The sequence below is a fragment of the Eleginops maclovinus genome, chromosome 19 (genome assembly GCF_036324505.1).
Source record: "Eleginops maclovinus isolate JMC-PN-2008 ecotype Puerto Natales chromosome 19, JC_Emac_rtc_rv5, whole genome shotgun sequence".
In the NCBI taxonomy this organism is placed as follows: Eukaryota; Metazoa; Chordata; class Actinopteri; order Perciformes; family Eleginopidae; genus Eleginops; species Eleginops maclovinus.
The window spans coordinates 17,269,231-17,280,904 of record NC_086367.1 but is presented as its reverse complement, the minus strand read 5'-3'; the positions used below and the strand labels follow the sequence as shown (position 1 = coordinate 17,280,904).

At 39.2% G+C, this 11,674-nt stretch overlaps 2 protein-coding genes across 2 annotated transcripts; both read right to left on the bottom strand.

Moving 5' to 3' along the window:
• Positions 1–691: 691 nt before the first annotated feature.
• LOC134881531 (obg-like ATPase 1) lies at positions 692–6,565 on the bottom strand. Its single transcript, XM_063908936.1, has 11 exons — positions 6,437–6,565; positions 6,021–6,118; positions 5,772–5,915; positions 5,544–5,671; positions 4,457–4,632; positions 4,274–4,354; positions 3,901–3,998; positions 3,660–3,803; positions 3,254–3,350; positions 2,058–2,180; positions 692–1,937 (listed from the first exon to the last, which is right to left on the bottom strand). Exons 2-11 carry the CDS (start codon positions 6,116–6,118, stop codon positions 1,833–1,835), a joined length of 1,194 nt encoding a protein of 397 aa, XP_063765006.1. The 5' UTR covers positions 6,437–6,565; the 3' UTR covers positions 692–1,832.
• Positions 6,566–7,425: 860 nt separating this feature from the next.
• On the bottom strand, positions 7,426–11,629 carry LOC134881672 (transformer-2 protein homolog alpha-like). Its single transcript, XM_063909184.1, has 8 exons — positions 11,415–11,629; positions 10,128–10,255; positions 9,815–9,974; positions 9,351–9,539; positions 9,000–9,115; positions 8,676–8,888; positions 8,416–8,486; positions 7,426–8,214 (listed from the first exon to the last, which is right to left on the bottom strand). Exons 1-8 carry the CDS (start codon positions 11,445–11,447, stop codon positions 8,204–8,206), a joined length of 921 nt encoding a protein of 306 aa, XP_063765254.1. The 5' UTR covers positions 11,448–11,629; the 3' UTR covers positions 7,426–8,203.
• Positions 11,630–11,674: the final 45 nt, after the last annotated feature.

The following is an 11,674-nucleotide window of genomic DNA, read 5'->3' as shown; positions in this document are numbered from 1 at the left end:
ATCATCATACACAGTGAACTACGCTGAAGTTGTAGAATATCTATTGTACTGAGCTACCACATACAATCACAGATCACTTTGGGCCCATATTCATATAATAACATTGTTCAAAGAAGAGTAAAAAAGTGATGGAGTTCTTCATGAAACAGGAAAAACCACTACACAAATATGCAAAATAAATCAAATGAACGATATATTCATATTTTGACCGTAAAGGAGATTGGTGTTTGGCACACAGAGGTAACACAAACCAAAAGTCAGAATGTTTACAACTTGTGTAGAATGTGAGTCACAAGATGTGTCCTACTTATCCAGTGTAGTAAAACAATGCAACCTTTTTTTGCAGTCATCGGGTGACACGTGACATGGAAACTAGAGGTGTGTCCTACTCATCCAGAATAGTAATAATATCCAGCATAGATTTGGAGTCATAAGCTATTGAACAAAATCAAGACTTCCAATAACATTGGTTTTGTTTAATTTATTTTTTACCCAATCCCTTTTCATTCAGACATATTGAGGTGAGAGGTCAAAGAACCCCTGTAAATATGGCTGTACTTTTTTCCATTGCCAACATTAAGCCTAACTAGCATTATGTTGCTGGCAGGACGTTTGTTGCCATTGTTCACACCTTTTGTTGTTGGGTTGGTTTCTAAAATGAGGAACAAAACCAGAAAATCAGAACACAATGGAAGGGTTGTCTCCTTTTTATTGACACATGCATTTTGATGAGGATGGGATTTATTTTATCCTGGCTTCCTGATGTTCAATTGTCCACAAGATGTTTATAATTGTATGGTGCTCTTGAAAATGAAGACATCCACACTGAGGAGGCAGTGAAGTGAAACAAGAGGCATTATGAAGCTGTATAGTCCAGGTGATCCACAAAGGTTGTAGCTGATTTACAACAAAGCTTTCACACAGCATGGAGTACATAAGGTGTTTGGTTTTTTTTAAAACCACCCTAAACCAAAGTCAATAATAAAAGCAGTGAGTATAACATCATTCTCCATTCAGATGACCCATCCCACTGTCAGGGATGCCTGCTTTGCTTTTTTGAAAATGACAATACTTCTCCCCCCCTCAGAATAAAATACAGTAATGTCCAGAAGAGCAACACTGAGTGATGGCTTCACTCTCTCTTATAGTCAAAGCACTGGTCAAAAGCATTAAGACCGGTGTATTTCAGCATAACGGGAAAATCATCTTAGCAGTTGTGACTTTATTGTGATGAGCATAAACATGAGAAAGCGAAAAGGCATTAAGTAAATGAGAAAATAATTCTAAACTCTGAGGAAAAATACCCAGAACTCAATCCTGATGGCCTTTATCACTGAATAGGTACCTGTGGCAAACCACATGCTGTATATCATTTTCACTAGTGGTGGCACAGTTTATAGATAAACGTATGTCTGTGAAAAGTGTGCATCAAGAGTATGGTTATGATGTGAGAGTTGTTGCCAATTAATCAGCAAGTTTATTATGAAGCTTATAAAAGTAGGACAAGCTGTTATTGCTCTAATGAATCAAATCTGTTCTTAAAGATACATTTCAACAAAAGAGTGTTTGAGAAGTGTGGCTTAAATTATCCAAAAGTATGTAGAAAAGCTTTGAATTCTGTATTTTTCAGTTCAATTACAAAAATGTTTGACTGGTACAATCATTGTTGTTTGAAAATGTTCTCTTAATATTTCCAACTATTATTCCAAATTATTGGAGGCCATGAGTTGATCCTCTGAATTCAAGTGAAGAATGAAAACCAGCTGACAGTGTCGCTCTTTGGGGTCAAACTGAATCGTAATCTGAGCTCTCCCTCTGGTGTTTGTATTTGCTCATGGCTTCTTCTTAGGTGCATTGGGTGTGTTGAATTTGAAGAAGATAATGTCGCCGTCCTCCACCACGTAGTTCCTGCCAAGTTGCCTGTATTTTCCAGCAGACTGTGAAACAAGAGGAAGCATGTGAATTATATTCAAGGGCGTTTCTCAGAGAGTCAATGCTGGCTTTGGCCGAACTCCAACACTGTGTGAGTTCAGGCACATCATTTTAAACACACACACCTTGGCTGCATTTTCACTGCCTTCCTCTTTGAAGTCAATGAACTTCATCACCTCCGCCATGATGAAGCCTTTCTCAAAGTCAGTGTGGATCTTTCCTGCAGCTTGAGGAGCCTTGGACCCTTTCTGTTTGAGCAAAACACAAAATAACCTTTTAAAACACCACAGAAAAAATATCACAAGACGCTAGTGTTGCACGGTGCACCGCTACAAGAAAGGTATCGCGATACCCTGCCGTTAAAAACGGAACAATCCCCCATTTCATTAGTACCGGTACTTGGTACTGTAATGACATTGTTTTAATAAGAGCCGTATTTCCTGTGTGTGTTAAGCGCAGTGACTCCCCTCTCTCATGCACGCTCTAGCTGTCATGTCATGTGAAAAAACGAGAGCATGGCTAACGAAATTTGGAAATATTTTGGTTACATCTCTGCTGACAGAGAACACGCAGCTCTACACGATCACCGCTGCAGCTCCCCCGGTGTGACGGGACCGGTGCGCGGAGCAAAACACGTACTTCAAGTTAAAGACCTAACACACTTAACTATCTTACTTACATATGGAACTAGCTAAACTAGCTATAAATATGTTTATTCTTCACTGTCGGGTCTCTCATTACTGGATCATTGAGCTGCATGAGATGGATACGACTGGCTGTCAGGAGAGGGAGAGAGGAAAAGAGAGCACTCCATTTATTTTACCTGTGTTATTATCCAAAGTTAATGTCAACTTTTGAATAATGTAGTTCATCTACTATAAGTAGTTTGTTTGACTGATTCTTTTTTCTCCAGGTTTAAAATAATTGTATAACATTGAGGACGGTTTCCCCTTTTTTAAGAAAAGTACCGAAAAAGTATTGAAATCGCAATCCTTGACTTGGTATGGTATGGAAAATGTTGGTATCGTGACAACACTACAAGACGCTGCTACCTCAAAGAACATATCAAACATTGGAGACAAATATGTTAGTTAAGAGATTATATACATTTTATGAAGGCGAAAAAAGATGAGACTATCATTGGAGCCTTTTAAGGTGGCCCCTAAAGACCAAAATATATACAAGAGTGATTTTTATTGTGCTTGAAAGAGATAAAATGTAAATAAATGACACTCGGTCAACACCAAAGAGGACTTTGGAATAAAGATTCACATTAAAATAACAAACTTTAAAATACACGTCTTTATATGGCAGTACATACCCTGATGGTCCACGCTCGCACCTCATCTGGTCCCGCTGTGAAGAAGTACTCCAGCTGCAGTGCTGCGTAGCCGGCCTTGATTATTTTGGTCATGACACTAGAAGCACAAAGGAGCCATGATGAAGCAGTTCAAGCAAATATTCCTCTTTAAAAAAGGTGCGTTCAAAGATAAAAGCCTTAAATCTGGGATTCAGAATGACAAAAAAAAGGTGTGAAACTTTTCTATTGCAGATACCACATTATTCATTAATAGTTATAATAGCATTTCTTTTTTATCTGACATTGTATGGCATAATTGATTCATAACAATAGTCATTTATATTAATGACTACACATTAGTGGCAGTTAAGCCATTTTTTAAAACCTAAATTTACAATAGTCTTGCTACAATGAGCTTCTTTCTCACCTCTGCGTCTTCATTTCCTCACAGTACTTGTTCCTCTCCTCGTCGGACTCCATATCCTGCAGTTTACACTCCAGAGCTCCACTCACAGGGATGACCAGTGCACCGGGGTCATGGGCATCTACCCACTCCTTGATTTTCACCAGCCTGAGAAAAACAGACAGCAGGATGAGGTTTTATTCTAAATATTCAACAATAGCTGGATACTAAAACACTGTAAGTGACAAGTGAAAAGCAAACCTACCACTTGTTCTTCTTTCGGATGTAATCTTTCTCTGAGAGGTTAACCAGGTAGATCATGGGCTTGGATGTCAGGAACAGGTATTTGTTCAACACCTCAATCTGTGGAGGTGAATTAAAAGGGATCGAATCATGGAAGAGTTTGTTTGTCAAAAAAGTAGTTTTCCAAATTTCTCAGGCGACACTCGGAGAGAAACTGTTTTGTTTGCAGTGAAACGGCAGTTTTTTTATAATCAAGAAAGATGTATTCAACCAAAATATTTCAATTAGTTTAAACCACTGCTGGAATATAATTTTTAGAAGAATGAAGAGCGACACAAAAAAAGGGAGAGAAATTTAAGCAATACTACTAACACAGCACACACACAGATCCTCACCTCCTTTTCGTTCCAATCGTGGTAAAACCTGATGTGTTTCTTATCCTCCTCTACCCAGTTCTTCACCTTCAGCATGATGTCCTGAAGCAAGAAGCAGGAGATGATATTATCTGCTATATGAAGCAAAGTGACACAAATCTGAGACAGGACACCGGAAGATTAGCACTAACACACTTCACTTACATACTCAGGTTTGAGTTTCTTATCATTTCCTCTGACGGCAGTTTTCTCCAGCTTGTCGAGAACTGGAGCGATCAGTTCCTCGTCCTTTAGTCGCAGCTCCTCGTGGATGATCTCGATGTCCCTCACTGGGTCAACGTTACCCTCCACATGGATAATATCCTCATCATCAAACGCACCTAAAAGATGAAGTCAGCATGTTACACATTTTCTCAGCTTTGTCACACCATGTTATTCCAGCCATATCAGACCATAGGTAAATAACATTTTCTAAAAACAGGGATGCTAAATATGTCGTTTTTTTAATCATCAATGCATTGACAATCTGCGTGATACACAGGGATTTTAAGAGTTAGTTGACTTTGTTAAGTATGCCTTTTAAATCCAGTTACATTGTCAACAAAAAAATGTTTGGAGTAAGGTATTTTACATTTTCTATATAACAATCAATAGCTTGATACTCAGTGATAAGGTTAGATACGCTGCTGTAGAAAATATATATTCAGGTACTGTCCATTTTCTCTTGTCTTGACCAGAGACTTAACATTAGTGAATTTTTAGAATGAGCCTCGTTCCCCTTTAAGAGGAGTAGCAATAGATCTTAGCTTGTCCTCCTAACACCTGTCCGCTCTACTCAGTTATAAGTACACAGCAGCTGCAGGCAGTAATATTGACCACTGATTCCCAACCAGGGGGAGTTGTACTGCAGGGTGTACCTCTGCAGTTGCCAGAAAAAGATGATAGAGAATCTAAACTAATAATGACTATTAAATCATAATTTAATAACAAATAGCAAAATGTTGAGTCTGCTGTTGCATATGAGAAACATGACAAGTAGCTGCATAAAAAGTGGGCTCAGAAGTCATAACCGTTAGCTAAAAGTAATGTCAGAGCAGTTAAAATTCTATTTCTGAAAGTGTGAGGAGTAGGACAAATGCTAATTGAACTGATGTAAACATTGTCAACTCAACTGTATGAAAACTGTTGTAGCAGTATCCACTTTTATATAGTTAAAGTGTTAAATAACATCTGATTTATCTAACATGAGCTATCAGCGAAGTAGGTTGGGAAAACTGGATTGCCAACTCACGAGTCATGTGGAAGATGCCATCACAGGCACTGATGTGCGAGAGGAAGGCATTTCCAAGTCCCTGTCCTGAGTGAGCTCCCTTCACAAGACCAGCAATGTCCACAACATTGAGAAAAGCTGGAACCTTACTAAAAAGACAGAACAGCAAGACAAGGAGGGACCATCAGTGAGACATAAATCCTTGGATGTTGGACACATTTCAACAAGCTGTCAGGACAGAACACACACCTGAGTGGTTTGTGGTATTGGCAGAGGAAATCGTAGCGATCATCAGGAACAGGCACCCTGCTCTCATTTGGGTCAATTGTGCAGAAAGGGAAGTTCTCTGCAGCAGCTTGGCTTTTGGTCAGCACGTTGAAAAAGGTGGATTTCCTGAGGATGACAGACAGGAGTGTCAATAGCAGTGCAACATTGGTTCATTCACTCACATAACACACATGCTTTTCTTACATCCACATTGCTTATGCATGTACATACCCGACATTAGGTAATCCCACAATTCCAATTTTCAGAGAGGTTCCGAATCGTCCGATTATTGGAGGCTGTTTGGGTGCTTCTGGCTTTTTGGGGGGCATCTGCAAAAGTTACAACAAGTTATATGATGATCCGATGTCAAAACATGCAACTAAAAGCCACGCCTTTTTTGTAAAAACACCCCAGTCTTCTTTAAAATCAGCTCTGGGTATTGAGCAGCTCCATCCTGTTGAAGTAGCTCCACTGAAAACGTGTTAAGGCAGCTCATTCAAACACAGCATGCTAACGCTAGCTAGCTGTTAACCACTCCTAGCTACCCGTTAGTCACAATATCTGACTGAACATACACTAATGTCTGCCTTTTACAGCCACAGTAAATACCCTGGAAGCCAATTAGGTATAACATGTTATTTTAGTACCTTTATGTCTTTTTTAGCCTATGGTATACGTGGTGTTCACTCCTCTGGTATCTGCTCACACCAGCCGCTCCGGTGGAAAGGCAAGTCGGAAAGCAAACCGGAAGTGTTTTGACGGGAGGGGCCTGTGATTGGTCGGGGCGCCTAACTGAATAAAGTGACGTTTTATAATATTTGTTATTCGATGCTTAATTTATTTTTTAATATGTATATCATATTTTATTTAAATTCTACAGTTTTTAGGATATTAAGTTAAATTAAACGGAAATATATTTCGTTGCCGTTTACTTTACGGCCCTCCGTTCCATGGTGAACCGTAGCTAGGGTTACCGTTTTACAGCAGGCCTCCGAGAGGATGCACACAACCCTATATATAGCCTTCTGTACTGTGTGATAGAACCCCACCAAAGCCAATCAAATAAAAACAAACGTAGCCTCGTGATAAAGGGTCGTTTACATTTATTTTAATGACAACCTTTACGGGAACAATGACATAGTACATTCAAATAATCACTGAAGAAAACTAATTTCAAATAATGACTTCATATCGCTAAATAAAAAACCTTTCTCAAAATAATTTCTTACCTGACTCAAAACAAGAAGTTACTTTTAATGAGTAGAAGTGTAGAGATATTAAGCTGCCATTGGCTCTTTGCTGTAACTTTTGTAAATGTCCCCTCTGTTGGACAAATAAAGGTATTCTGATTCTGATCCAAAGCGTATTCAATTCTGAAATTATTATTTTGACACGCATTATCTCTCTGGCATGATTTTGTTAAGAATATCATAAGCAACAGCAAATGTAAGGTTAAGGTCTGAGCCATAAATACAAGTTCAATGTACACTTCTGTCTTCTACTTGCAGACAAATGCAGGTCAGCAGCAATACTTTCAAAGTAACATTTTATGATATTCAACAAAAGCTTTTGCCAAACAACCCCGGCCTCCCCAACATTAGGATTTTACAAGATAACAAAAAAGGTAAACACTCAATTCTGTAAAAGACTTTATTCAGCCAAAAACTTCAACTGTGACAACAGAGCTTCAAAATGGAAGTTCACTCATGTCAAATGAGGGTGCATGCGTAAGGTTCAAGCAGTAACCATTTTATTTCTGTCAAGAAAAAAAACACACCAAATAATTAAAAATGTTTGATGGGTGGCCATTACAGTATACTACACACTGTTACTAAACAACAGAGCAAATCACCCAAGTAATTCTTAATTGTTTATGTAAAACACCCAAATAAAATACATTTCACAAAAAAAAGACACAATTAAAAAGAAACCGGTAAAATATGAATTAAGTTAAAACTGGGATCTTGAACTACATAGGAAACAACAACATGAGAAAATGTAATAAAACTGCCCATTTTCAATTCATGTTTGTTAGCTGTAACAAGGATAACCTTAAAAAACAACAACTCCACAGCTTCTCCTCAAAGTAAAGAGAAGGTTGGGCCTTGAGCTGCTGATCAAGTGATAACTTTTTGAAGCAGATCCAAAGCATTGCTCATTTCCACCTTAATCCTATTTTCTGGCAATTTACGTTTTTCTTTTTTCGTTATTCTGCCTACAAATTCGGTATCCATAAACTCACACCTTACATGGCGCTGCTTGGACAGACTGCATCTTTAGGACCGTTTTTTAAACCTTCAATATATATTGACAAATAATGAATACATATCACATATATAAACTGGTCCAGAAAAAACATAAAAGGACGAGCATCTGATCAATAACACTGACAACGGTGACTCTTCTTTCACTGCTCAGTAATGACCTGTGGGAAAGGACATGCAATAATTGATTTATATTCAAAAGAATACAACAAAGTTTTATGCATGAATGTTTTTGCGGATTATTTAAACTGTAATAATTAGGGGTCACTTTACTGTATTAAAGTTTTAATACAAAGCTTTATTTTTGTTTTTAGGATTCTTATTTTGGAATATTCAGTTCTGAAAAAATGGTTTATACATACGTGGCGAGTAGGACCGGGATCGAGATCGTGAGCGATACCCTCTGCTGTAGTAAGGAGATGGAGATCTGCGTCTGTAGGGAGAAAACAAAACCAAAGCACTTCCTTTGAGGCCTTTAATGTTACCGAGGGTTAGCATCACTTAACAAACAACATCAACTTGAGTCCTTAAATCCTAAAGCTTAATTTGAGTACATAACATGTCTTCAAAATAACAATAACACAATCAATAGACAAATGTGCCAACGAGGAAATCAACTTACCTGTAAGATCTGTACTCTCTGTCGTCATAGCGTTCATAATCACGATCATAACTTCTGTCATAACCCCTGACGGAGCCCCTGTCGTAGTCCCTCGAGTTACGCTGCGATGATGAACCACCACCACCGCTGCTGCTACTACTACCACCCCCCCCACCACCACCACCACCACCACCACCTCCACCTCCACCTCCTCCTCCGCTGCCGCCACCACCACTGTAAAATAACACAGAATAAAACATAGTGACAAGTTAGAAAATGCCCCACACAGCTTTAAGGAAATGCTCTTACAGATTAACGTAAACTGCCTGGCAAAGAAACACTCACTATGTGGGACGTCCCATGTAGATCCCAGGTGTGGGTGTATGGGCTCGTTTCGTGATGGAGAAATCTACTCGGATCCTGCGGCCATCAAGCTCCATCCCGTTGGCCCGCTCTTTGGCCTAAAACCCCAACAACAGTTATAGGCAGGTACACTTTTTGAATTAATAAAATAATGAGTCAGTTTGTAAGGCATTGAAGTCAGGGGAAAAGTTCAATATCGGGGGCTTTAGACAAACACCCTGTCAAGTTTATGGCCAAAACTGTAAACTGTTTTTGTAAAAAAAAAAAACAGGATTTGCTGTTTAATGTGTGGCAATAAATCAACACTGTCAATCGCTGGGTTATCCTCCATACCTCCTTGGAGTCCTCGCGAGTTTCAAAGTAGACGAAGGCAAAGCCCCTAGAGCGACGTGACTGCTGGTCGTACACAATGTTGACGGCACTCAAAGGGCCGTACTTTGAGAAAACCTCCCTCAGATCCCTCTCAGTGGTGTACAGACTCAGTCCAAACACACCCAGACAGTTGTTAGGGTCTGGGTTGGCCTGTAGGAGTAAATAGAGCAGTGTATAAATATTGTGAGCCACTGAACTGCCAAGCTGGTATAAATCCACCTTTTTGTAAGCAATTCTGGAACTTAATTATACTAAGAATATCCAAAAGTTTAAACAGAGAAAACACTTAAGGGTCACTTACATGCATTTAGGAGTATTTCAAGTCTTTGTATTCAAAAAATAGAAGACTCAACACAAAAGACACAAATGTTAAGGTCTATGGGAACCCTAAAATCAAGCACGTAGAGGTAGCATCTCATATTTACCCTGTTGCCAATGTGCCTGCGACGATTTGACATGGGTGAACGGCTATGGCTCCTGTGCCGGCGGTACTCCCAGCTACGAGATCGGCTCCTGGAACGGCGTCGGTGGGAACGGGAACGAGAGCGGGAGTGATGCCTGCGTGAGCTTCGATGGGAACGGGACCTAGGGATAGACATACAATTAGCTCTGAGCAAGTCATTTACTTTTGTGTCACATGCACACAAGCTTTAGTAATGTATTTAAAAAGTCAACATGTCAAAACTTAACTTGAAAAACCCCATCTTCATAAGCACATGAAAAGAAAACATATCTTACCTGGATTTGGATCGAGATCGCGATCTGGACCTGGAGCGGCGGGAGCCATCTTTTGAGCGTACTGGTGAGCGGCTGGAGGATTTTGCTGAACCCTGAGGGGACGCACTCCTCGAGCCAGGCTGGGAGTCCTGGACAGATGACCAGACACGGAGATAAGAAACACTCTAAAAGCCAAGCGTGTGCAGAATAGAGGGCCAGGAGGTGACAGCGTTGCCCTCAACATGCCCCCTTTAGAAAGAGTTAACCATATTTTGACATTTAACAGGTTTGACACAACATATTTAGGAATGTGATTATAATACATTATAACAAATACTTAAATTAGATATGTGGTAATTTAGCTGAAAGACATATTGCACAGAAAATAAGCTAAAATGTTTGTAGGGATTGACCAGTGATGTTTCTGATAGTGGAAAAAAATGTGCATGCTTAAGAGAAAGAAATAGGATGAAATACAGAAGCATAGCAGGCCGTTAGGAATTTACTCATACCCTTGTAAACTTCTGATCTTAACTTCATAACTTCTTTAACTTCATTACAACCCTCCATTTTCTTCTTTCTTCAGTTTGACATTATGACTTCTTTTTCCTCCTCTTCCCCCATTTATCATCTGCCATTACAACACTAGAAGTGGGGCCAGATCTTGATCGCTTCTTTTCAGCATGGAATACATTAGCATGCATCAACACCATCAGCGCCAAACAATAACAACTTCACATCTGACACGTCTTCCGCCTTTTTCTTTCTTCATTACTCAACCTTAATAAAGAACAAACAAGGGTGATAAGGCATGTTGATTCCATAGGAACCAAAAAGGTAGTAAAAAAAACAAAAAGCAGCAAAACCAGAAAAAACAACAGTCATTAGCTGAATACACGTTTGTATGTTAGCATGACATGGTCTTGATTGGTCACAAATTACTATGGACATAATCATTTACTATTGAATTGTATTTTTTTGTATTACTGGTTGTCAATATTCCATGTATGGAGTTAAGTAACACATCAGCAATAAAGCTAGGTACCTTGTGGCAAATAGTCAAGTGGACGGTCACATTTCTCAACTGTAGGCCGTATGCTTTAACGTATTGGATTTTAAACATTTGAGACACACAGTACTTCTATTTGACGGTACTCACAATAAAGCTATATATTGCATCTATATAACAATACAGAACATATTTTACTCAGTTTTGAAGCCAGGTTTCAGAATGTTTTGCTATTAACCAGCTCACAAAGATAACATTTTAGCTAGCTGTCATTACGTTACATAAATACCCCAACTCACCTGCTCCCTAAATTCTTTCTCGTTGTCGCTCATGTTATTATAATTAATGTTGTGCAGCAAATACACGTGTATAAACTACGTGGTAAACGAACTCTTACAATTGATTCAATTCGCCAGCCGGATTTACGGAATACTAAACCGGTTTGAGCTGAACCAGCTACCGTTAGCTTAGCTAGGGTAAGATGGAACCGTTCTGCAGAGGTAAGATAAATCATTTCCGGCTCCGGTTGGTTTGCCAAAAATACATACAGTTTGCATTT